General features: G+C 44.9%; 2 protein-coding genes across 5 annotated transcripts in view; one reads left to right on the forward strand and one right to left on the reverse strand.

Moving 5' to 3' along the window:
* The window catches only part of LOC115126291 (CREB3 regulatory factor-like), a 42841-nt gene extending 24208 nt beyond the window's left edge, over positions 1 to 18633 (forward strand). For both annotated transcript variants that reach the window (XM_065001266.1, XM_065001267.1), the window contains exons 5-9: positions 2692 to 2871; positions 3084 to 3273; positions 3379 to 3452; positions 8778 to 8909; positions 11134 to 18633. In XM_065001266.1, the coding sequence (XP_064857338.1) occupies positions 2692 to 2871; positions 3084 to 3273; positions 3379 to 3452; positions 8778 to 8909; positions 11134 to 11270 (713 nt within the window). In that variant the 3' untranslated portion in view covers positions 11271 to 18633. The remainder of the gene's footprint in view (positions 1 to 2691; positions 2872 to 3083; positions 3274 to 3378; positions 3453 to 8777; positions 8910 to 11133) is intronic.
* A 508-nt stretch (positions 18634 to 19141) lies between these two features.
* LOC115115416 (ectonucleoside triphosphate diphosphohydrolase 7-like) overlaps positions 19142 to 27295 on the reverse strand; it is a 31279-nt gene continuing 23125 nt past the window's right edge. For all 3 annotated transcript variants that reach the window (XM_065001263.1, XM_065001265.1, XM_065001264.1), the window contains exons 10-13: positions 23311 to 23635; positions 22503 to 22588; positions 21666 to 21827; positions 19142 to 21585 (exon numbers count right to left, since the gene is read on the reverse strand). In XM_065001263.1, coding sequence (XP_064857335.1) covers positions 21369 to 21585; positions 21666 to 21827; positions 22503 to 22588; positions 23311 to 23635 — 790 coding nt within the window. In that variant the 3' untranslated portion in view covers positions 19142 to 21368. The remainder of the gene's footprint in view (positions 21586 to 21665; positions 21828 to 22502; positions 22589 to 23310; positions 23636 to 27295) is intronic.

The following is a 27295-nucleotide window of genomic DNA, read 5'->3' on the forward strand; positions in this document are numbered from 1 at the left end:
GTGTGTGTTTGTCTGGCGGAGTGTGTGTGTGTGTGTGTGTGTTTGTCTGGCGGAGTGTGTGTGTGTGTGTGTTTGTCTGGCGGAGTGTGTGTGTGTGTGTGTGTTTGTCTGGCGGAGTGTGTGTTTGTTTGTCTGGCGGAGTGTGTGTGTGTTTGTCTGGCGGAGTGTGTGTGTGTGTGTTTGTCTGGCGGTGTGTGTGTGTGTGTTTGTCTGGCGGAGTGTGTGTGTGTTTGTCTGGCGGAGTGTGTGTGTGTGTGTGTGTGTTTGTCTGGCGGAGTGTGTGTGTGTGTTTGTCTGGCGGAGTGTGTGTGTGTGTTTGTCTGGCGGAGTGTGTGTGTGTGTGTGTGTTTGTCTGGCGGAGTGTGTGTGTGTGTGTTTGTCTGGCGGAGTGTGTGTGTGTGTGTGTGTGTTTGTCTGGCGGAGTGTGTGTGTTTGTGTGTGTGTGTTTGTCTGGCGGGATGTGTGTGTGTGTTTGTCTGGCGGTGTGTGTGTGTGTGTTTGTCTGGCGGAGTGTGTGTGTGTGTGTTTGTCTGGCGGAGTGTGTGTGTGTGTGTTTGTTTGGCGGAGTGTGTGTGTGTGTGTTTGTCTGGCGGAGTGTGTGTGTGTGTGTTTGTTGGCGGAGTGTGTGTGTGTGTGTTTGTCTGAGTGTGTGTGTTTGTCTGGAGTGTGTGTGTGTGTGTGTGTGTTTGTTTGTCTGGAGTGTGTGTGTTTGTCTGGCGGAGTGTGTGTGTGTGTGTTTGTCTGGCGGAGTGTGTGTGTGTTTGTGTGTGTGTTTGTGGCGGATGTGTGTGTGTGTTTGTCTGGCGGAGTGTGTGTGTGTGTGTGTGTGTGTTTGTCTGGCGGGTGTGTGTGTGTGTGTTTGTCTGGCGGAGTGTGTGTGTTTGTCTGGCGGTGTGTGTGTGTGTGTGTGTGTGTGTGTTTGTCTGGTGTGTGTGTGTGTTTGTCTGGCGTGTGTGTGTGTGTGTGTTTGTTTGTCTGGCGGAGTGGTGTGTTTGTCTGTGTGTGTGTGTGTGTTTGTCTGGCGGAGTGTGTGTGTGTGTTTGTCTGGCGGAGTGTGTGTGTGTTTGTCTGGCGGAGTGTGTGTGTGTGTGTGTGTGTGTTTGTCTGGCGGAGTGTGTGTGTGTGTGTTTGTCTGGTGGAGTGTGTGTGTTTGTCTGGCGTGTGTGTGTGTGTGTGTGTGTGTGTGTGTGTGTTTGTCTGGCGGAGTATGTGTGTGTGTGTTTGTCTGGCGGTGTGTGTGTGTGTTTGTCTGGCGGTGTGTGTGTGTGTGTTTGTGTTTGTCTGGTGTGTGTGTGTGTGTGTTTGTCTGGCGGAGTGTGTGTGTGTGTGTTTGTCTGGCGGAGTGTGTGTGTGTTGTCTGGCGGGTGTGTGTGTGTGTGTGTGTTTGTCTGGCAGTGTGTGTGTGTGTGTTTGTCTGGCGGAGTGTGTGTGTGTGTTTGTCTGGAGTGTGTGTGTGTGTGTTTGTCTGGCGGAGTGTGTGTGTGTGTGTGTGTTTGTCTGGCGGTGTGTTTGTCTGGCGGTGTGTTTGTGTTTGTCTGGCGGAGTGTGTGTGTGTTTGTTTGTCTGGCGGAGTGTGTGTTTGTGTGTGTGTGTGTGTTTGTCTGGCGGAGTGTGTGTGTGTGTGTTTGTCTGGCGTGTGTGTGTGTGTTTGTCTGGCGGTGTGTGTGTGTTTGTCTGGTGTGTGTGTGTTTGTCTGGCAGTGTGTGTGTGTGTGTTTGTCTGGCGGTGTGTGTGTGTGTTTGTCTGGCGGTGTGTGTGTGTGTTTGTCTGGCAGTGTGTGTGTGTGTGTTTGTCTGGCGGTGTGTGTGTGTGTGTTTGTCTGGCGGAGTGTGTGTGTGTGTGTTTGTCTGGCGGTGTGTGTGTGTTTGTGTGTGTGTGTGTTTGTCTGGCGGAGTGTGTGTGTGTGTGTTTGTCTGGCGGAGTGTGTGTGTGTGTGTTTGTCTGGCGGAGTGTGTGTGTGTGTGTTTGTGTGTGTGTGTGTGTGTGTGTGTGTTTGTCTGGCGGAGTGTGTGTGTGTGTCTGGCTCACAGGAGGTTGGTGGCACCTTAATTGGGGAGGACAGACTGGTGGTAAAGGCTGCAGCAGAATCAGTGGAATGATCCCATAGATCAAACATGGTTTCCATTTTCTCCGTTCCAGACATTATGAGCCGTCCTCCCCAGCAGCCTCCACTGGTCTGGCTGTGTATGTGAGAGCGAGAGTGAGGGGTATGTGTGCTTGGTCTGTGGTGTGTGTGTGTCTTTGTCCGGTGGTGTGTATATGTGTGTCTGTCTGTGTTACTCCCTCTATAAGTCAAGGTGTTTGAGACAGACTGGATGACCCTGGTCCCCCCCACACACACACCACTGTTACATCACTAGCTACATAACCAAGCAGTGAAGGCTCTCAGTCTGAGTCAGACAGCCTCCAGTTGAAAGCCAGGGGGTGAAGCCCAGTTTACAGGGAACAGGGACATGAGTGCTGACTGGAGGAATGTTGAGAGCACTGGAGTGGATTATGTATTGGGAAAGAACCTGCTGCCTATGCAGATCTTCTTATTTGTGTGTGGGTTTATTTTTATAGAGGAGCATTTAGTTGTGTGTGCGCATATGTTGACATGTTTTTCTATTCGGTGTGTGTGTGTGTGTCTACGTGTGTGTGTGTGTGTCCACGTGTGTGTGTCTGTGTATCATCTCTGACGTCCCTCTCCAGAGGTGGAACCAGAGCGGGGGGGTGGTCCAGGGGAACGGCCCCAGAAGAGAAGGTGTTTCTGGGAGTACCGCCACGCTCACGCACGGGACTCTGGGAGACAGAAGAAGACTGGAGGGGAGGTCCGATGGTCCCTCTCCTGGAGCTCTAGCACCCTACCTAGTACCCTATACCGCAGAGAGGGTAAGCACACTAGCACCCTACCTAGTACCCTATACCGCAGAGAGGGTAAGCACACTAGAACTACTTAGCACACATCTTGTAAACTACCTAGTACCCTACCTAGAGAGGGTAGGCACCCTGCCTCGTCCCTTCTTCTCCCTCTGCGGTCATTATAATTAACTTATTGTGAGTGCTTAGTGCTGCTGGTTCGTAACTCATCCGTCTCTCCTCAGGAAAGAAGGGAAGGCGCAAAGCGAGGAAGACTGACGCCAGCGACCTGACCCCTAACCCTGTGAAGCTCACAAACATCGGCGAACAGCTGCAGAAACTCAACGCCACCATAGATGGGATGGGTCCTGTTAACGACCTGCCTGTTGTGGCCAGGGCACGCTCACGCAAAGAGAAGAACAAACTAGCTTCCAGGTACGGAGGGAGGGAAGTTTATTCGTTGTTAGGCCCACAGAACAACACCATCTCTATCGATCTAATCTGATGGAGTGTGTCCTGACACTACTTGTGTGTTCACAGGGCCTGTCGGTTGAAGAAGAAAGCGCAACACGAAGCCAACAAGATCAAGCTGTGGGGACTCAACCAGGAGTACGGTTAGTACCAACATGGCAACCCTAACCCTCCTCTCCCTTTCCTTCCTTTCAAAACCTGGCAACCCTAACCCTGCTCTCCCTTTCCTTCCTCTACAAAACCTGGCAACCAAGGCCTCCTTTCCCTTTCCTTCCCCTATCGAAACCTTGTCACTGACTACTACCAATGTGCTATGGTGAGAATGATTATTGAGAGATCTCTTAATAACTAAATACATTCCACACAAATTAAATTAAATGTATCATCAATGAGACTATTAAGGCCTATACAGCATTTGCAAAGTCATCAACAGCTATTGTTTAAATTCAACCTAGGGTCCAACTAAAAATAGACAATTCAACCTAGGGTCCAACTAAAAATAGACAATTCAACCTAGGGTCCAACTAAAAATAGACCATTCAACCTAGGGTCCAACTAAAAATACACAATTCAACCTAGGGTCCAACTAAAAATAGACCATTCAACCTAGGGTCCAACTAAAAATAGACAATTCAACCTAGGGTCCAACTAAAAATAGACAATTCAACCTAGGGTCCAACTAAAAATACACAATTCAACCTAGGGTCCAACTAAAAATACACAATTCAACCTAGGGTCCAACTAAAAATACACAATTCAACCTAGGGTCCAACTAAAAATACACAATTCAAGCTTTGTTTGATTTCAATTTTATCTCCAAGTTAATTATTAATATGTTGGATTCACGTCTCCATCGCAACCAAAAATCTAAGTTAAAGAATGCACTTTACATCCAGTTTGATTTGACTTAGTCCTATTCTTTAACTTTGATTCTTGGTTGAGATTGAGACGTGAATCCAACACACAAATGATTAATTTGTAGACAAACTGAAATTAAAACCAGACTCAGTCAGTGGCAAAGAAATCTACATCTCAACACAATTCAATATCACTTTTCGAAAGCCTCTTAACTTATCGACAAGTTAACAAATAATATGTTGGATTCACATGTCCAACTAATCCAAAAATAAACGTTTTTTAAGCCAGTGGCTCCGGTTAAACTATCCAAGCATTCAATATCCTTTAAATGTTGATGTTTGGCTGCGTTATTACAACTCAATACTAGTTCTGTAAGACCGTAAACAGCCTGAAGTTAAAAGGCTGTCTGACAAAGTCATGTAATAGTATTTATTCAGCCTTAAAAGGAGTAACACATCCATGGCCACATGTTGAGGTTCGCCTACAGTAACTATACATGTCTTCTCATGTCCTCATAGAAAGCGCGCAGGTCTGCGGAGATGTTCACAATTACTATAATAATCTGAACAGAGTCTCAAACAGCGTTGGTCGCTTGCACCATCTGTAATCCAGAGGTCACTTTCACCATCTGTAATCCAGAGGTCGCTTTCACCATCTGTAATCCAGAGGTCGCTTCCACCATCTGTAATCCAGAGGTCGCTTCCACCATCTGTAATCCAGAGGTCGCTTCCACCATCTGTAATCCAGAGGTCGCTTCCACCATCTGTAATCCAGAGGTCGCTTCCACCATCTGTAATCCAGAGGTCGCTTCCACCATCTGTAATCCAGAGGTCGCTTCCACCATCTGTAATCCAGAGGTCGCTTCCACCATCTGTAATCCAGAGGTCGCTTCCACCATCTGTAATCCAGAGGTCGCTTCCACCATCTGTAATCCAGAGGTCACGTGCACCATCTGTAATCCAGGTCATTTGGTTGTGCTGTCAGATGAGGCACAGTGATATAACACGTTCATTTCTGACTACGTCCCACTTGAACTGTGTTGTGCGTTATAAATGGTTGAAAAGTGCAGTGAAACACATTTAGACATCTTAACCAAAACATCAGACGTTGTTTTCCCATTGGGATTTGTCTTTTAGGTGGCTGGTTGAAAGCATAGTGATAACACTGGGATTTGTCTTTTAGGAGGCTGGTTGAAAGCATAGTGATAACACTGGGATTTGTCTTTTAGGTGGCTGGTTGAAAGCATAGTGATAACACTGGGATTTGTCTTTTAGGAGGCTGGTTGAAAGCATAGTGATAACACTGGGATTTGTCTTTTAGGTGGTTGGTTGAAAGCATAGTGATAACACTGGGATTTGTCTTTTAGGAGGCTGGTTGAAAGCATAGTGATAACACTGGGATTTGTCTTTTAGGCGGTTGGTTGAAAGCATAGTGATAACACTGGGATTTGTCTTTTAGGAGGCTGGTTGAAAGCATAGTGATAACACTGGGATTTGTCTTTTAGGTGGTTGGTTGAAAGCATAGTGATAACACTGGGATTTGTCTTTTAGGAGGCTGGTTGAAAGCATAGTGATAACATTGGGATTTGTCTTTTAGGAGGCTGGTTGAAAGCATAGTGATAACACTGGGATTTGTCTTTTAGGCGGTTGGTTGAAAGCATAGTGATAACACTGGGATTTGTCTTTTAGGTGGTTGGTTGAAAGCATAGTGATAACACTGGGATTTGTCTTTTAGGTGGCTGGTTGAAAGCATAGTGATAACACTGGGATTTGTCTTTTAGGTGGTTGGTTGAAAGCATAGTGATAACACTGGGATTTGTCTTTTAGGTGGTTGGTTGAAAGCATAGTGATAACACTGGGATTTGTCTTTTAGGTGGTTGGTTGAAAGCATAGTGATAACACTGGGATTTTGTCTTTTAGGTGGTTGGTTGAAAGCATAGTGATAACACTGGGATTTGTCTTTTAGGAGGCTGGTTGAAAGCATAGTGATAACACTGGGATTTGTCTTTTAGGTGGTTGGTTGAAAGCATAGTGATAACACTGGGATTTCCACTACTTCTGACTGTCTTTTTGAGTGGGAAGATAAAGGTTGAAATCTGATTGAGGTGAAAGTAGAATCCATTTCTTCCCGGTACGGGACCTCCTACGTGTGCAAGCGCTCGTAAAACTGCGCTCATCCACTCACAACGTATTACCTCCCAGCAGTGGAGAATGGAAAGAGACGTCTGTTACACCAAACACCAAGAAGTGTAAAGACAGAATGAATGTGTCCACTGCTGTCCGTGGGCCTTTCAGCCACTCTTCTCTGCCTTGGCAAAATGTCAGTGTTCTCGTCCACCCACATGGCGTTTTGGAGCGTAGGCTATACCACCCGTTTTCATGTCCATTTGCTCATTTCTCATGCATCTGACATGCGGTAATGATAAATAAGGGTGTAATATCCTACAGGTTTCTAGACACCAAATATGACCCACATGTCCACGTTGAAATGACGTGGTGCCCATTGGGAAGCTACAGGTGTAGGATCTTCATTTTGAGTTTGCTACAGTGGGAAAATAATCCTGCAACAACAGGGAATCTGAATTATTATGTGGATTATAATCTCTTGTAGGGGTTGATACATTTTACATTAGGGAAAAATAAGTCTGACATTTTAAAGTGGAAATTACAAACTTTAGAAGCTTTTGTAAACCTTGAATACACTGCAAGTTTTCATTTCCTGCTGTGCAGGAAAATTCTCAGCAACAGAAGACGGATCCAATGAAGATCCTACATCTCTGTATTGTACATCTGCATAATGGTTTCTATGGTACAGCAGTAGGGGAACATAGAACAACGACGCTGTCCCCCTGCTGCTCCTCTCCTCTGTGAAACAACCTGCTCTGTGTATCAGGTAGAACATAGAACAACAACGCTGTCCCCCTGCTGCTCCTCTCCTCTGTGAAACAACCTGCTCTGTGTATCAGGTAGAACATAGAACAACAACGCTGTCCCCCTGCTGCTCCTCTCCTCTGTGAAACAACCTGCTCTGTGTATCAGGTAGAACATAGAACAACAACGCTGTTCCCCCGCTGCTCCTCTCCTCTGTGAAACAACCTGCTCTGTGTATCAGGTAGAACATAGAACAACAACGCTGTCCCCCTGCTGCTCCTCTCCTCTGTGAAACAACCTGCTCTGTGTATCAGGTAGAACATAGAACAACGACGCTGTCCCCCTGCTGCTCCTCTCCTCTGTAAAACAACCTGCTCTGTGTATCAGGTAGAACATAGAACAACGACGCTGTCCCCCCGCTGCTCCTCTCCTCTGTGAAACAACCTGCTCTGTGTATCAGGTAGAACATAGAACAACGACGCTGTCCCCCTGCTGCTCCTCTCCTCTGTGAAACAACCTGCTCTGTGTATCAGGTAGAACATAGAACAACGACGCTGTCCCCCGCTGCTCCTCTCCTCTGTAAAACAACCCGCTCTGTGTATCAGGTAGAACGTCACATTGAGGTGACGCTGATGGGAATGCAACACAGCACAATGCCTATAGTGGAGCTGAAGTGTAACCCTCCCTCCCTCTTTCCCTAGTTGGACCTAACCCTCCTTTCCCTCTCCAGATAAACCTAGCAACCCTACCCTCCCCCAAACCAAACCTGGCAACCCTACCCTCCCCCAAACCAAACCTGGCAACTCAAAACCTCTTCTCCCCTTTCCTCTGCCCAAACCCGGCAACTTCCCCACCTCCCTCCCCTACCATGTCCCATCCAAACCTGACAATCTCCCTCTGCTCTCCATCCTCTCCCCCAGTCAAATCTCCCACTCCTCTCCCCCAGTCAAATCTCCCCTCCGCTTCCCCAGTCAAACCTGGCAACCCCGGGTTAACCTGTTGGAATCTTCCCAACAGCTCTTTTGTTGCTGGAATTCCAAACATTCCAGAAGGCGGGCCAACATTCCGCTGCCTGAACAGGCGGGGGCTTGTGATTTGGTCTTAGTCCCCTTCCTTCCCTCATCCGTCACTAACAGAGGTCTAGGAGCTAGAGGCTAGGCAGGAGTTTCACCTCATTTGCTCCCTCTCTTCATTTCCTCCCCCTCTCCCTTGCTCTCTCTCTCACCCCCCACCACCCCATAAACACACACACACACTCCCCTCTCTCTTCCTCCCTTTCTCTCGTTTTATGTGTGTACAAGCCTCATGTTTCCATGTGTATAAGCAGTGGACTGGGGAGATCACTTCAAAATGACTGGAGCTGGGACACCTGCCAACTCTGGACAGCCTGACCTCCATTACTCTACAAAGTAGTGTGTGTGTGTGTGTGTGTGTGTGTGTGTGTGTTTAGTGTCTCCCAGAGAGCCTGTCCTTTGGAGGCAATAGAAGGAAATCTGGAGCGAAGGATGTGTGTGAGAGGAGGGGAGGGCTGTGTCCCCTACAGGGAGATTATTATCTGTATTAAGGAGACAGAGAGCATTATGGGAACTGTAGTACATCATGCTGCATTATCCATATTCTAACTGCCTGCCAACTGAAGCTCATTCAAATAGAGCACATTGATTTCATTATACTATGAACTGAATAGAATACTGCTACTTCAACAGATTTTGATGTGTGTGTGTGTGTGTGTGTGTGTAGAGAACCTTTTGGGGGCGTTGCTGAGGATCAAGGACGTGATTGGTCAGAGGGTGGAGCGCAGCGGAGAGGAGGTGGACAAAGATGAACGAGGGATGACCCAGAGACTGGAGGACATACTGAAAGAGTCCAGTGGTGAGGGATGGGGGGAGGGGGGGTAAATGACAGCTTTGCACACTCTTGGCATTCTCTCAACCAGCTTCACCTGGAATGCTTTTCCAATGGTCTTGAAGGAGATCCCACATACGCTGAGCACTTGTTGGCTGCTTTTCTTTCACTCTGCGGTCCAACTCGCCCCAAACCACCTCAATTTGGTTGAGGTCGGGGGATTGTGGAGGCCGGGGTTATCACTCTCCTTCTTGGTAAAATAGCCCTTCCACAACCTGGAGGTGTGTTGGGTCATTGTCCTGTTGAAAAACAAATGATAGTCCCTCTAAACCCAAACCAGATGGGATGGCGTATCGCTGCAGAATGCTGTGGTAAACATGCTGGTTAAGTGTACCTTGAATTCTAAATAAATCACAGACCGTGTCACCAGCAAAGCACCCCCACACCATAACACCTCCTCCTCCATGCCTTACGGTGGGAAATACACATGGGGAGATCATCCGTTCACCCACACCACATCTCACAAAGACACGGCGGTTGGAACCAAAAATCTCAAATTTGGACTCCAGACCAAAGGACAAATTTCCACCGATCTAATGTCCATTGCTCATGTTTCTTGGCCCAAGCAAGTCTCTTCTTCTTATTGGTGTCCTTTAGTAGTGGTTTCTTTGCAGCAATTCGACCACGAAGGCCTGATTCACACAGTCTCCTCTGAACAATTGATGTTGAGATGTGTCTGTTACTTGAACTTTGTAAATAATTTATTTGGGCTGCAATTTCTGAGGCTGGTAACTCTAATGAGCTTATCCTCTGCAGCAGAGGTAACTCTGGGTCTTCCTTTCCTGTGGCGGTCCTCATGAGAGCCAGTGTCATCTTAGCACTTGATGGTTTTTGCAACTGCACTTGAACTTTCAAAGTTCTTGACATTTTCCATATTGACTGACCTTCATGTCTTAAAGTAATGATGGACTGTTGTTTCTCTTTGCTTATTTGACCTGTTCTTGCCATATTAATAATATGGATATTTGACCAAATAGGGTAAATCTTCTGTACACCCTCTACCATGTCACAACACAACTGATTGGCTCAAATGCATTAAGAAGGAAAGAAATTCCACAAATGATCTTTTAAGAAGGTACACCTGTTATTTGAAATTTATTCCTGGTGACTACCTCATGAAGCTGGTTGAGAGAATTTCAAGAGTGCACAAAGCTGTCATCAAGGCAAAAGCAGGCTATTTAAAGAATTGCAAATATAAAATATATTTAGATTTGTTTAACACTTTTTTGGGGGGGGTTATTACTACATGATTCCATATGTGTTCTTTCGTAGTGTTGATGTCCTCACTATTGTACAATGTAGAAAATAAAGAAAAACCCCTGAATGAGTAGGTGCTCTAAAACTTTTGACCAGTAAAGTGTATGTTTGGGCTTCTTGTGGTCAATTTCCAGTCTACTAATTATTTGTATTTATGTTCCGGCCCCCTGACCATCCGCCCCAAGAAATATCAGCCTGAATCTAGTTGCTGATCCCTGTACTAAAGGATCCAGTGGTGGGAGATGAAGGGAAAGGAAGGGAGAGATGGAGGGGAAGGAAGGGAGGGGGAAGGAAGGAAGGGAGGGGGAGGGAGGGAAAGGAAGGAAGGAAGGGAGGGAAAGGAAGGAAGGGAGGGAAGGGAAGGGAGGGAAAGGAAGGAAGGGAGGGAAAGGAAGGAAGGGAGGAAAGGAAGGAAGGAAGGGAGGAAAGGAAGGAAGGAAGGGAGGGGAAGGAAGGGAGGGAAAGGAAGGGAGAGATGGAGGGAAAGGAAGGGAGAGATGGAGGGAAAGGAAGGAAGGAAGGGAGGGAAAGAAAGGGAGGGAAAGAAAGGAAGGGAGGGAAAGAAAGAAAGGAAGGGAGGGAGAGATGGAGGGAAAGGAAGGGAAGGGAGAGATGGAGGGAAAGAAAGGAAGGGAGAGATGGAGGGAAAGGAAGGGAAGGGAGAGATGGAGGGAAAGAAAGGAAGGGAGAGAGGGAGGGAAAGAAAGGAAGGGGGAGATGGAGGGAAAGAAAGGAAGGGAGAGATTGAGGGAAAGGAAGGGAAAGAGGTAGATGGAGGGGGGGGGGCAGATGGAAAGGAATGGAGAGAGGAAGACGTCTCTCTCTTCTGTATCTCTATTCTAACCTCAACATCTGTGTTCTCAGGTCCTCTAGTGGCTGGACGGACCAAAGAGCTTGTATCTCTATTCTAACCTCAACATCTGTGTGTTCTCAGGTCCTCTAGTGGCTGGACGGACCAAAGAGTTTGTCCAGAAGATCCTGGAGGTGAGTGGAGGGGGGCTGACCAAGGCTGGGGCCAAGGGCAAAGACACACAGACCCCCCCTGCACCGGGAGAGGGGACAGCTGCCTAATGTACCCTCCATCACCCCTGACCCCCCCCTGCACCGGGAGAGGGGACAGCTGCCTAATGTACCCCCCATCACCCCTGCCCCACCCTGGACCAGGAGAGGAGACAGCTGCCTAATGGACTGGCCAACACCACCAGCTCCCCTGCGACACCCCTCGGACACAGCCACCCACTCCTACCGTCCCCCACTACACTCTGTCACCTGGAGAATAGGTGGATGGAGAAAGGGATGGAGAGGGATGGAGAAAGAGAGGGAGGAGCAGATGGAGGAGGTGGGGGAGACTGAGGTTTGAGTTCAATCCTCCTCTGTTTCAGCTCTGTTTCCTTCTGTCTCTTCAGTAGCGCTCTGTAACTCCTTACCTTCAGCTAATCACCAACACAGGCTAGCTGCTGACCATGTGTGTGAGTGAGCTGATCTGTGGCTGTATGTTTGTGTGTGTGTGTGTGTGTGCGTAGTATGAATGTGTGTGGTTGGTTTAATCTCTCCCTTCTTCAGTAAACTGTATTGGTATCCCATTGTGCCTATATGAATAGACATTGCACTGTTTGTAGATGATAGAGAAGTTGGCAGGGGGTTGGTATGAGGGTAGGGTAAAAAGAGAAGTGGGAGGGACGGGGGGGACGGGGGGTCATGTTCAGTAGGCCACAACGTTCCTTGGAAGGCTCAGAAAGAAATAGACTGTATGGAACAGACATGCATCTCTGACATCTAGAGTAAGGAGTAATGTCTTCTCTATTCACAACATTGCTATCTGCAACTTTTAGCAGGCTTGGTTACACCCTCCTGGAATCAACCCTGCTAGTAGAGATCAGTGGGATGAGCCTCTTTTGACCAGCGAGCGACATAATTGGTGCTTGCCACAGAGGGCATAGATGAGCACTTTGATTCGTAGCTGTATCCTGTCTATTCCCCTTTGAGAAATACCTGGGTCCTGTTCATCAGGCACCAAACGTAACAAAAATGACTGAAACAGGGAATATTACCTGGACTTCTCCAATAAGAAATGCAAATGTTTGTTTTTTCCATTGCAAAACATCTTAAAACGTTTTGTTAGGTGCCCGAATGAACATGACCCTGAAAATGCAAGTTCCTTCTCTCAGAACCAACAGAGGATGAACTGTGATCACACCAAACATCAAAGCAACTGTAGCAGCTAAGACTTGCGGAGCTTTCGTCACAGTTAGAAGAAAGAAAAATTAACTTTTTAAAAAGTAGCTATTAAATCCAACCGACCAAAGATGACACGAACAGCTGACATTTCAAAGAACTGAAATGAAAGCTGAAGTGATCGGCTGTTACCCAACCCTCTCACTCCTACTACTGCCGTTACCCAACCCTCTCACTCCTACTACTGCCGTTACCCAACCCTCTCCTTCCTACTACTGCCGTTACCCAACCCTCTCACTCCTACTACTGCCGTTACCCAACCCTCTCCCTCCTACTACTGCCGTTACCCAACCCTCTCACTCCTACTACTGCCGTTACCCAACCCTCTCACTCCTACTACTGCCGTTACCCAACCCTCTCACTCCTACTACTGCCGTTACCCAACCCTCTCACTCCTACTACTGCCGTTACCCAACCCTCTCACTCCTACTACTGCCGTTACCCAACCCTCTCACTCCTACTACTGCCGTTACCCAACCCTCTCCCTCCTACTACTGCCGTTACCCAACCCTCTCCCTCCTACTACTGCCGTTACCCAACCCTCTCACTCCTACTACTGCCGTTACCCAACCCTCTCACTCCTACTACTGCCGTTACCCAACCCTCTCCCTCCTACTACTGCCGTTACCCAACCCTCTCCCTCCTACTACTGCCGTTACCCAACCCTCTCCCTCCTACTACTGCCGTTACCCAACCCTCTCCCTCCTACTACTGCCGTTACCCAACCCTCTCCCTCCTACTACTGCCGTTACCCAACCCTCTCCCTCCTACTACTGCCGTTACCCAACCCTCTCCCTCCTACTACTGCCGTTAGCCAACCCTCTCCCTCCTACTACTGCCGTTAGCCAACCCTCTCCCTCCTACTACTGCCGTTAGCCAACCCTCTCCCTCCTACTACTGCCGTTAGCCAACCCTCTCCCTCCTACTACTGCCGTTAGCCAACCCTCTCCCTCCTACTACTGCCGTTAGCCAACCCTCTCCCTCCTACTACTGCCGTTAGCCAACCCTCTCCCTCCTACTACTGCCGTTAGCCAACCCTCTCCCTCCTACTACTGCCGTTACCCAACCCTCTCCCTCCTACTACTGCCGTTACCCAACCCTCTCCCTCCTACTACTGCCGTTACCCAATCATTGTATCATCAATCTGAAGATGAAGTTGAATTGATTCATTTAAAGAACGTTGATCGTCTTAATGTTTACCCTCACACATCCTTTATGAAAAGGATGCCTTTTGCTACCTGTATTATTGCCAAAAAAAGGTTGATTTGATACATCAATCAGACATTCATTAAATCACTGTTAACATTTAAATCTGAGGAGTGTTGGGTAAGGCTAGCGTATACAGGACATGCCCATAGAGATGAATAGAGGGTGCACTTTCCCATCTCTATAGAGTGACTGAAAGCTCCTATAGGTCTGCCTTCAGTGCTACAGCATAACGCTGTCTGGGTGTTTGTGTTCGATATAAACAGAAAACACAAAGGGATGCGTCTGTCCTCCACGCCTTCTGCTTCGTCTTCTCCACGCCTTCTGCTTCGTCCGACTCCTAATGTGAACCTGTAGTGCACCTTCCTTTCTTAAAGGCAACAAGAGTCAACAGCTATTGTGGTGGAGCGTTTTTGTTACATTTGTCGTTAAAGTTGTTTGTGTTTTGTTGTTTTGTTTACTCACAAAGCCATGCTCCCACAAAGTGGGGATGGTCTTTTAGCGACTAGAGTGTCTGAGTTCTGTTCTGCCCATAGAGTTAGAAAGAGGGCCTATCTTTTTCTTTTTTTTTAGCCCTCTTTCTAACTCTATGGTGCTGCCTTTGTTGGCCAAGCCAAAGGTGGTGTTGTAGCAGAAGTCCGACGTGATGCAGACCAGAGAACATTGTGTTTTCAAGGCCAGAGAGTGTCGTTGGTCACGCCAGTCACAAAACCTATTTGCACTGCGGTGGGTACAACCAAACACCTTCTAAAGAGTCATGTATCTGCACCTTTAAAAAAAACATGATTATTGATTGATTGACAGCCTATTTGTTGTATTTGGTCATGGTTTTCAGCAACAGAAACTATTGTTGTCTGGGTCTGTAAATGGTGAATATGGTTTCTGGTTCAGTATACTATAATATACGGTGCTCTGGTGAAATGTAACTTCTCACCTGAGCAACAACGTGGCAGAACATTCTGCTAACCTAGAAAGAGCAAAGTTGTGTTAACCTAGAAAGAGCAATGTTTTGTTAACCTAGAAAGAGCAAAGTTGTGTTAACCTTGAAAGAGCAATGTTGTGTTAACCTAGAAAGAGCAATGTTTTGTTAACCTAGAAAGAGCAAAGTTGTGTTAACCTTGAAAGAGCAATGTTGTGTTAACCTTGAAAGAGCAAAGTTGTGTTAACCTTGAAAGAGCAATGTTGTGTTAACCTTGAAAGAGCAATGTTGTGTTAACCTTGAAAGAGCAATGTTGTGTTAACCTTGAAAGAGCAATGTTGTGTTAACCTTGAAAGAGCAATGTTGTGTTAACCTAGAAAGAGCAATGTTTTGTTAACCTAGAAAGAGCAAAGTTGTGTTAACCTAGAAAGAGCAAAGTTGTGTTAACCTTGAAAGAGCAATGTTGTGTTAACCTTGAAAGAGCAATGTTGTGTTAACCTTGAAAGAGCAATGTTGTGTTAACCTTGAAAGAGCAATGTTGTGCTGAAGTTGAAACTTTGTGTTAAAGGTCCAATGCAGCCATTTTATCTTAATATCAAATATTTCTGGGTGAAAATGAAGTACCTGACTTTGTTCATCAGTCTTATGGCTCGGGGGAAGAAGCTGTTAAGGAGCCTTTTGGACCTAGACTTGGCGCTCCTGTACCTCTTGGGGGAAGAAGCTGTTAAGGAGCCTTTTGGACCTAGACTTGGCGCTCCTGTACCTCTTGCCATGCTGTTCAGTGGAAATATATATAAAACACAGGAAATCTAAATTGTGTCTGCACTGGGCCTTTAACGTTGAAAGGGAAATGTTGTGTTAACATAGAGAGTGGAATGTTGTGTTCAAGTTGAAAGGCAAATGTTGTGTTTGAAGTGCCTACTAGATCTATGAGCCACATAACCTACAGTACAGTATGCCTGAACAAAACAACCTAATGAACATACCTACTGGGCACAGATTGGTTGAATCAACGTTGTTTCCACTTCATTTCAATGAATTTATGTTGACCCAACGTGGAATAAACATTGAATTGCCGTCTGTAGGTTTTCCCCCAACGATGTACTAAGTCAAAGCAACCAAACAAGAGAAGAAATCAATAAATACACGGCAGGACAATTTCAGAGGTGGGAGTGACAGATCACCATGGCGATGTTAAGCAATACTGTTCTGTTTTGTTTTTTCAAAGAGAACCAAGCTTGAGAAACCCGGGCTGCGTTCCAGAGCCAATGTTCCATTCTCACCTATGGAAATTCCATCCTTTAGAACGCCCCACCAGCGGGCTAAAGGGTCATTTACCGTCAACTATTTGGCGCTCAGGTGCACCGGCTGCTGTTGTGGTGATGGTCCTCAAAACTGAGGTGTGAAGATACATAGAAACACCAATGTCCTGATTCAATACTTTAAAAACATCCTTCTCTTCCTTGACATTATCACTAATCTGATTTAAGGAGGAGAGGAAAGAAGGAATGCAGCATTGTAAAAGTTTAAACCAGAGCAAGAGGACACGGGATGGTTATTACACCGTACAAAACCGGAAAAACTCCTATCGGGCTTCAATCTGGAACGTTTCCGTGTAACTTTGGTAGTCCTGAATGCAGCCCGGAGCACTATGAGGGAACACGATGCCAAAGACAGATGGTGGCTGGATTTAAAAGAAGAGACACTGGAGAGGACGACCAAATGGACAGTCAGGTCTGACATTTACGTTGAGGCACCTTTTACTAGGGGACAGGCCTCTTCCAAATCGCCCAAAACAACACAATGCTCTCTGAATGGTTTTTTAACATTACTCATCATGTGTATCATGATGAACTCACAAACACACGTTGTGATTTGAGCTCACAGTGGCTAGTATGATAATCATCATCTCTTTTAGGGGTGAATAGTAACTTCCGCGTAAGTGACATTTTCCCATTGATTTCAATACATGACTAAGTGAAAATTCAACTCAAAGTTTGGACCTCTGTGTTCCAAATGTCCATACTATGTATTATGGAGCAATGTAGTGGGCAGATAGTGTTGTGTACCCAGTGGGCAAAAGCTGCTTGAAGTAATAATTACAACTAGTTTATTACCAGAACTGGTTGTAATCTGGTCCTGATACAGTCATTTCTATCATGTCTTTCGAGCTGGTTAGTATTGAAATTGGAATGCAAGCCTTGGTTGATTGCCTCGCTCTGTGTTGGTAAAATGGTGGAGAGTGAGTGTTACTGTACTGTGGTTATATATTTCTCTCTCTGGGAGGCTTCTCTTCTCCACACACACCGTGCCAGAACAGTCACACGATCTCTTCTCTGGCAGGAGCACTGCCCTCCTGCTGCTTTCTGCAACAACAACAACAACTGTAGAAATAACTAACAAACTCACAAACTGTTGTTTTTGTCCCTCCCACTTAGGCCTACACTAACTGGATTCGTTGTTTCCCTTCCTGTTCATGTACCGTTTCATGGGTTGTGTTTTGGGTTAACTTTGATGGAGTGGGAGTGGCGGCGAGGTCTTGGCAAGGACTCTCTCTACACTCTGCTAGCATTCCTCCCACTCACTCTGCTTCTCAGAACACTGTTTATGTTTTACCTTGAATAGAAGGGGGGTGCCAGGGGGAAGTAGTCGAGTCAGATCTTCAGCCCGATTTGCCACCTGGCATATGGGGGGGGGGACAAGCCAGCCATCTGGTCGATCACAGATTGGGTGCATCCGAACTGACTCCCTGTTCAAGATATAGTGCACTACTTTTTCACCAGGGCCCATAGGACTCAGGTTGTAGGGCGCTGGTCAAAAGTAGTCCCCTATAGGGAATAGGGTGCCATTTCAGACCAGCCATTTACCCAGCTCCCTGGTCTAACACAGCCTCACACTAAAGGGAAACTAAACGAGTGGGCTCTGACATACCAACAGGGAGAGCTAGCCGATCCCAGAGACGGATCCTTCCTGATAATACTGCCTTTAGAAACCCAGTTCTAGAATGCCTTTGAGCAAATCGACAACAAGGGCTGAATCCAGTTTGAACTGACAAACGGTTCAACAAGTGTGAGCACTGTATTACACATTTGTAGGATGCATTTTTCTGCCAAATGTCTAGGCCCATACTGTAGTGTTATAACGAGGTTGACAACAATACAAACTATTCTTGCTACTTTTTCCATGTTCATACCAGGAAGAATGGAGCATTACCTCGTGTTCTAATCTAGTTGGTCTTCTGTAGGTGGAGAACACGATTCTCTTCATTCACTGTCTGAAATGGATGAAACTATGGAGGTGAATTCCACCTTAGCTCAATCTGTGTGTGTGTGTGTGTGTGTGTGTGTGTGTGTGTGTGAGAGAGAGAGAGCTGAAGAAGGCTTGTGTGTGCTTTGTTTAAAGCCTGAATGGGCTCGGATGTAAGATGACCCTGGTGGGACTACAGTGACCCCTCAGTGACTGGTCCTGAACTGAAGACTTTCTCTCACACACATACACACACTACAGACTCACACATTGTCCTCCCAGAGACTGGAGGCCCTCTCCTGTTTCAAAGATGACGTGACGCCCCGAGACAGGAGAGACGGAGAGCTCGGAGACTCTTTTTTTTTGTCAGACACACAGACAGACAAAGACAAATGATACCCAAACCAATGATTTTCTAACAGAGCGAAGTAAGAAGAGGAATGGACATTCTAGAACACAGATTCTAGGACACGAGCTCTTTTGGAACTGTAAACATTTCTTCTGGACTACAAACAGGATCCATTCCAGAACACAGTGTCATCATGTCATGTACAGCACCACCCCCCATATCCTCTAACCCCCCATATCCTCTAACCCCCCCCTCTGTTTTCAATAACCTACAATAATCACAATAAAAGCTTTGGATTGGCAAAATACAGAATGGAATAACATTTCTTAAACAGCAGCAAGAAAAGAAAAGTACAAAGTGCCGTACAAATAGAAGCCTAATATTTGTTTTGTGTTTTGTGTGAGTGTACTGTACACCATTATAATGTATATTTTAATATTTATATGCAGCTGTTGTATTAAAGTATATTTTTAAGAAAACAGGTTGGTAAGGGTGCTCTTTTTGTTTCCCCTAGAGAAGGATTTGTTTGGACAGTGGCCAAATCTTCTTACAGCTTCCACCTTCTTGTTTCCTTTCCTACATTGTTAGCAAACTGAGAGAAAGCCAAACACAGAGTTTTATTCTGGATAATTCCATCCCTGAAGAAAGTAAAACGGGGAGAGTCAGCCTTGGTCTGTTGGCACATCGACCTGCACCCGTCTCTCGTACCTGGATGATATAAACACCCAGAATGCCCTGGAAAGTGCCAGCTGCCAACCTCGGTTCATGTCAGGGCACATTGACACACGTTACCAAGACCTGCTAAACCAGCTCAGTCATATACACTAGGCACCAAACAGAATGGAATGAAACAGGGAGGGACTACCTGAACTTGTTCAATAAGAAAACTTGGTTTTCCATTGCAAAACATTTTTGCTACCATGTGCACTAATGAATACGACCCTGGTCCTAAACATGTACCAAGAGAAAGTACCCAAAGAGAAGCAACACGTTTTAAAACATTGATTTATTTAAAACAGATGTTTGTTTTCCACATCCATGTAGTTATTTTTCCTCAATAAGAGACTGACAAGACAGTTAGGATTATGTCCCAAATGGCACCCTATTTACTACATTGTGCAATACTTTTAACCCAAGCCCTATGGGACCTGCTCTAAAGCAGTGCCCTATATAGGGAACAGGGCCCCACTCTAACAGTGCACTATATAGGGAATAGGGTGCCATTTGGAACACAAACTTGGTCCAGTTGATCATTGGTCCTTCTTTAGGAAGAGTCAAAATTCAAAATAGAGCGGCAACAATTAGAGGCCCCTTCCTCTTGTAGATTTGAACAACAAAACAAACGTGTCAAACCGAGGGGAGGTATAAGACCCCATTCAAATGCTGCACTGAAGGGTTCAGCCGGAGAAAGAGTCCAAAGCGAAAAGGAAGTGTGATGAATTGACATTAAAATCACTGAAGCTACACTTCCACTGTAACGACTCAAATTATACAGCTTCAAAATAACAAGAGAGCTCCTTTGATTAGCAATTCAATGCATCTCATTAACAACAGCAATACTTCCCAACATTATCAAGAGGAGTAGAGCAGACTGATAGTGATGTCTGATTGGGTATTTACAGTACAGGGCAGGTGAGGAGCTGGTGGTAACTAACATTGACAGTCTGACATAGACCCATCGTAACACACAACTTGGAGTTCAGTGTGTGTGTGTGTGTGTGTGTGTACCACAGTTCAACACAATGCAATCAGAAGGCATCAACTACAATCCATTAAACACTGACAACCCGTTTCACTCCTAGCTTGTCATCAACATAACTGGCTCAGAACAATCTGTTCCCAGCACCAAAACAAACAGTTTAAAAACATTAAGGACATTCAATGAACCCCTGTAATAAATTGTTTGAGAAGGGAAAGGGGAAACCTAGTCACTTGTACAACCGAATGCATTCAACTGAAATGTCTTCCACATTTAACCCAACCCCTCTGAATCAGAGAGGGGCCTTAATCGAAATCCACGTCTTTCGGCGCCTGTGGAACAGTGAGTTAACTGCCTTGTTCAGGGGCAGAACGACAGATTTTTACCTTGTCAGCTCGGGGATTCGATCAAGCAACCTTTTGCTTACTGGCCCAACGCTCTAACCACTAGGCTACCTGCCACCCCATGTTTGATTCCTCATTGTAGTTTTTCAATACAAAAGCATTCCCACAGTGGGATTATTAAGGAATTAATGCACTTCCTGTTTGAGATTTACAGGAAGTATACTGGTCAGATAGAAACTATCATCATGGTTACAATACTGTCCAAAACAGACAATCATAGAGGCACCCTTTTCATCAAAGAGTAGCTAGAAGTTACCACTAACCACAGATACAGGGTCAGATTTGATTTTCATCCCCCTCATGGTTAAGGTTAGGATTAGGAGTAGGTTACTTGATTCTAGATCTGTGGTTAAGGGCAACTTCAGCCTCAGACGTCAAGCTTCACCTTCCTTCACACAAAATGTCCAACACAGTGGTCCCTCTGCAACAGTGAATTATCCAATAGAAATAGAATGTCTCGGTCCTCAGTCCTTCACCTGTTGGGATTCTCCTGTTTCGTTGTTTTAACGATCTAGTTCTCCTTTCATGATGTTTCGCCCACATCCTGCAACTCTCCTCCCCCTTTTGAAGGTTCCGGTTCCATGGCCCCTCCTACTTATGTTTACATCAACACTCTAGGTCAGAGGTTACTATAAATAGTGATTTGGACCTTGGTTGATATTTTCTGTTTTACGAGGGTGCTCACGGTCAGGTCAACGTTGATATCTGTATCTGGGGTGTAAAGATTTGTTAAAAGAAACGGGAGTGTCCAGCACCCCCATAATTAAAACCTTCGTTGTAGGATGACGTTGCTATTGCATTTCTAGCCAATAGTCAACGTTATGATTCAGCGTGACTAAGCTGGTCCTAGATCATTGTCCCAACAGGGTGTTGGTCCCAGTCAAGGTCATGATTTGTGGGTTGATAATCTGATCCTAGATCAGTGACTCTTAAAAAAATAGAGCACCAGTCAAGCCTACCACTCAGAGGGTGAAAGGTTGGTCCTAGAGCTGTGCATACCAGGCTATGAACACCAGTTACTGAGAGCATCTCGACTCATCCTAGATCAGTAACCCCCCCCACACCCAAGGCCTCAGGTCAAGAAAGATTCAGAGTCTAAACTGATCCTGGATCAGGCCAGAAGAGCCTCCCCCTCCTCCACCCAGAGCAGGTCCAGGGCCTCTGCCTGCCTCTGTTCTCGCTGGTGGATCCTGCGGAGGCGGAGGATGTACAGCAGAATGGCCAGCAGGACCACCAGGATACAGGCAAAAAACAGGTAGTGGTTGTAGACGAAGGAGGAACGCAGCCAGTTGGAGTGGCCCTGTTTAAATGACTCTGCCTGGAGGTCCCTGTTAGAGAGGAGAGGGAGAGAGATGGATTAATAACAGACAGACAGACACACAGACAGACACAAGAAGTGCCTTCTGACCTGAGAGGCAGGAAGCGCGTCTTAAACAGGATGGCTCCCAGGGTCCATTGCACCTCCTTGTCATAGACCAGCTGAGCAGTCTTCAGGCTGGGGTAGTCCTTAGGGAACCTGAAGCCTGAGTGGAGCACCTGGAACATCCAGGCTGACTTAAAACACTGGTACCTGGACAGGGAGAGAGGTGGTTGATGAGGTGAGGTATGCTGAGGTAAGGTATGCACAATACGCATTCCATTTTTATTAGATAGGCATTTCCAGACAGATGGTAGTAGATGAATATCTACTAGACATATTGAGTACAGTGGTAGACTGGGTAACTGGGGTTACAGATGAATATCTATTAGACATATTGAGTACAGTGGTAGCCTGGGTAACTGGGGTTACAGATGAATATCTATTAGACATATTGAGTACAGCGGTAGACTGGGTAACTGGGGTTACAGATGAATATCTATTAGACATATTGAGTACAGTGGTAGCCTGGGTAACTGGGGTTACAGATGAATATCTATTAGACATATTGAGTACAGTGGTAGCCTGGGTAACTGGGGTTACAGATGAATATCTATTAGACATATTGAGTACAGTGGTAGCCTGGGTAACTGGGGTTACAGATGAATATCTATTAGACATATTGAGTACAGCGGTTGCCTGGGTAACAGATGAATATCTAGTAGACATATTGAGTACAGTGGTAGCCTGGGTAACTGGGGTTACAGATGAATATTTACTAGACATATTGAGTACAGTGGTAGACTGGGTAACTGGGTAACAGATGAATATCTATTAGACATATTGAGTACAGTGGTTGCCTGGGTAACTGGTTGAAGGGTTTCTTACTTCAGTCTGGAGGAGTCTGCTTGTTTAGAGAACAGCTTGCTGTCCAGACGCTTGGTGAGGGTTGACCACTTGGTGGCACAATAGTCCTGCAGACAGACAGGAGAGAACGGAGTTACCTCCTGGAAAGATCTCTTGGCGATATAAGAGCTTAAAAGACAGCCTGTTCCCAGACCTGTTTGTGCTATCGTTCCAACTCCTCGTCATGCCAAACCTGACAAGGAGTGGCGTGACAGCCTGTTCTCAGATCGGTTTGTGCTATCGTTCCAACTCCTCGTCATGCCAAACCTGACAAGGAGTGGCGTGACAGCCTGTTCCCAGATCTGTTTGTGCTATCGTTCCAACTCCTCGTCATGCCAAACCTGACAAGGAGTGGCGTGACAGCCTGTTCCCAGATCTGTTTGTGCTATCGTTCCAACTCCTCGTCATGCCAAACCTGACAAGGAGTGGCGTGACAGCCTGTTCCCAGATCTGTTTGTGCTATCGTTCCAACTCCTCATCATGCCAAACCTGACAAGGAGTGGCGTGACAACACAAACAGACGGGTACCAGGCTAGCTTGAACAGAATGACAAAAGTAATTTTCTTGCCTTTCACAAAACCAATATTTTCCCTTAGATTTCTTAGGCAGTGCACAGAAAGGCATCTTCAAATGATTTTTTTTGTTGAAACCAGACTTAAAATAAATAAATAAAAATCGGGAACAAGAGAGCTAAGTGAGGAGAAACCTAACCTGCCTAGGTAATGACAGAGGAAACCCAGGTCTAGAATATCTGATCATGATAAGTTCTAGAATGATAAGCTGTGGTTACCGTGGCAGCCTTGGAGTACTTAGCGCTGTCGTACGGTCCCCCCATCCTCAGTACATCCTCGGTGCAGTAGAAGAACTCAGAGAAGCCGTAGAACTCTGAGTTGCTGTAGTCGATGGGGGCCTGGTACACCCCCCTGGGGGATCCCATGGTGCCATTGTGGAGACCCAGGAAAGGCCTGACTGCCCCCTGGCACCGCACCCAGTCCCCCTGCCCTCTCAGGTGGACCGCACGGCCGTCCCGACGCACCACATCTGATAGGCCGACAGGGAGGCATGGGTCCGCAAGGGGAGTGGCTTCCATCATGCCTGTCTGATCGCCTGTCATCCTGGAGGACAACCAGGAAGTGACACGAAGGAAGGGATAGTCAGCTGATCAATCAATCATTGAGTTCTCAGACTCAAGGTGTTGAGATGAAATTGTAGGAAGGAGATGAATTTAAGAATGTGACACTCTGTTTATGCAAGTGTGAATGTGTCTGTATATGCGTGTGAATGTGTCTGTATATGCGTGTGAAAGTGTCTGTATATGCGTGTGAATGTGTCTGTATATGCGTGTGAAAGTGTCTGTATATGCGTGTGAAAGTGTCTGTATATGCGTGTGAAAGTGTCTGTATATGCGTGTGAAAGTGTCTGTATATGCGTGTGAAAGTGTCTGTATATGCGTGTGAATGTGTCTGTATATGCGTGTGAAAGTGTCTGTATATGCGTGTGAAAGTGTCTGTATATGCGTGTGAAAGTGTGTGAAAGTGTCTGTATATGCGTGTGAATGTGTCTGTATATGCGTGTGAAAGTGTCTGTATGTGTGTGAAAGTGTCTGTATATGCGTGTGAAAGTGTCTGTATATGCGTGTGAAAGTGTCTGTATATGAGTGTGAAAGTGTCTGTATATGCGTGTGAAAGTGTCTGTATATGCGTGTGAAAGTGTCTGTATATGCGTGTGAAAGTGTCTGTATATGCGTGTGAAAGTGTCTGTATATGCGTGTGAAAGTGTCTGTATATGCGTGTGAATGTGTCTGTATATGCGTGTGAAAGTGTCTGTATATGCGTGTGAAAGTGTCTGTATATGCGTGTGAAAGTGTCTGTATATGCGTGTGAAAGTGTCTGTATATGCGTGTGAAAGTGTCTGTATATGCGTGTGCCTTTGTGTATGTATGTATGTACAGTGCCTTTGTGTATGTATGTATGTACAGTGCCTTTGTGTATGTATGTATGTACAGTGCCTTTGTGTATGTATGTATGTACAGTGCCTTTGTGTATGTATGTATGTACAGTGCCTTTGTGTATGTATGTATGTACAGTGCCTTTGTGTATGTATGTATGTACAGTGCCTTTGTGTATGTATGAACGTACAGTGTCTTTGTGTATGTATGTATGTATGTATGTACAGTGTCTTTGTGTATGTATGTATGTACAGTGTCTTTGTGTATGTATGTATGTACAGTGCCTTTATGTATGTATGAATGTACAGTGCCTTTGTGTATGTATGTATGTACAGTGCCTTTGTGTATGTATGTATGTACAGTGTCTTTGTGTATGTATGTATGTACAGTGCCTTTGTGTATGTATGTATGTATGAATGTACAGTGTCTTTGTGTATGTATGTATGTATGAATGTACAGTGTCTTTGTGTATGTATGTATGTACAGTGCCTTTGTGTATGTATGTATGTACAGTGTCTTTGTGTATGTATGTATGTACAGTGCCTTTGTGTATGTATGTATGTACAGTGCCTTTGTGTATGTATGTATGTATGAATGTACAGTGCCTTTGTGTATGTATGAATGTACAGTGCCTTTGTGTATGTATGAATGTACAGTGTCTTTATGTATGTATGAATGAATGTACAGTGTCTTTATGTATGTATGAATGTACAGTGTCTTTATGTATGTATGAATGTACAGTGTCTTTATGTATGAATGAATGTACAGTGTCTTTATGTATGTATGAATGAATGTACAGTGTCTTTATGTATGTATGAATGTACAGTGTCTTTATGTATGTATGAATGTACAGTGTCTTTATGTATGAATGAATGTACAGTGTCTTTATGTATGTATGAATGTACAGTGCCTTTGTGTATGTATGAATGTACAGTGCCTTTGTGTATGTATGAATGTACAGTGCCTTTGTGTATGTATGAATGTACAGTGTCTTTATGTATGTATGAATGAATGTACAGTGTCTTTATGTATGTATGAATGTACAGTGTCTTTATGTATGTATGTATGTATGAATGTACAGTGTCTTTGTGTATGTATGTATGTACAGTGCCTTTGTGTATGTATGTATGTACAGTGCCTTTGTGTATGTATGTATGTATGAATGTACAGTGCCTTTGTGTATGTATGAATGTACAGTGCCTTTGTGTATGAATGAATGTACAGTGTCTTTATGTATGTATGAATGTACAGTGTCTTTATGTATGTATGTATGTACAGTGCCTTTGTGTATGTATGTATGTACAGTGCCTTTGTGTATGTATGAATGTACAGTGCCTTTGTGTATGTATGAATGTACAGTGTCTTTGTGTATGTATGAATGTACAGTGCCTTTGTGTATGTATGTATGTATGTGCAGTGCCTTTGTGTATGTATGTATGTACAGTGCCTTTGTGTATGTATGAATGTACAGTGCCTTTGTGTATGTATGTATGTATGAATGTACAGTGCCTTTGTGTATGTATGAATGTACAGTGTCTTTGTGTATGTATGAATGTACAGTGTCTTTGTGTATGTATGAATGTACAGTGCCTTTGTGTATGTATGTATGTACAGTGCCTTTGTGTATGTATGAATGTACAGTGCCTTTGTGTATGTATGTATGTATGAATGTACAGTGCCTTTGTGTATGTATGAATGTACAGTGCCTTTGTGTATGTATGAATGTACAGTGCCTTTGTGTATGTATGAATGTACAGTGCCTTTATGTATGTATGTATGTATGAATGTACAGTGCCTTTGTGTATGTATGAATGTACAGTGCCTTTGTGTATGTATGTATGTATGAATGTACAGTGCCTTTGTGTATGTATGAATGTACAGTGCCTTTGTGTATGTATGTATGTATGAATGTACAGTGCCTTTGTGTATGTATGAATGTACAGTGCCTTTTGTATGTATGTATGAATGTACAGTGCCTTTGTGTATGTATGAATGTACAGTGCCTTTGTGTATGTATGAATGTACAGTGCCTTTGTGTATGTATGAATGTACAGTGCCTTTTGTGTATATGCCTTTATGTATGTACATGTACAGTGCCTTTGTGTATGTATGAATGTACAGTGCCTTTGTGTATGTATGTATGTATGAATGTACAGTGCCTTTGTGTATGTATGAATGTACAGTGCCTTTGTGTATGTATGTATGTATGAATGTACAGTGCCTTTGTGTATGTATGAATGTACAGTGCCTTTGTGTATGTATGTATGTACAGTGCCTTTGTGTATGTATGAATGTACAGTGCCTTTGTGTATGTATGTATGTACAGTGCCTTTGTGTATGTATGAATGTACAGTGTCTTTGTGTATGTATGTATGTATGAATGTACAGTGCCTTTGTGTATGTATGAATGTACAGTGCCTTTGTGTATGTATGAATGTACAGTGCCTTTGTGTATGTATGTATGTATGAATGTACAGTGCCTTTGTGTATGTATGAATGTACAGTGCCTTTGTGTATGTATGAATGTACAGTGCCTTTGTGTATGTATGTATGTATGAATGTACAGTGTCTTTATGTATGTATGAATGTACAGTGCCTTTGTGTATGTATGTATGTATGTATGAATGTACAGTGCCTTTATGTATGTATGAATGTACAGTGCCTTTGTGTATGTATGTATGTATGTATGAATGTACAGTGCCTTTGTGTATGTATGTATGTATGTATGAATGTACAGTGCCTTTATGTATGTATGAATGTACAGTGCCTTTGTGTATGTATGAATGTACAGTGCCTTTGTGTATGTATGTATGTACAGTGCCTTTGT

Source organism: Oncorhynchus nerka, linkage group LG15, assembly GCF_034236695.1.
Source record: "Oncorhynchus nerka isolate Pitt River linkage group LG15, Oner_Uvic_2.0, whole genome shotgun sequence".
Taxonomy (NCBI): Eukaryota; Metazoa; Chordata; class Actinopteri; order Salmoniformes; family Salmonidae; genus Oncorhynchus; species Oncorhynchus nerka.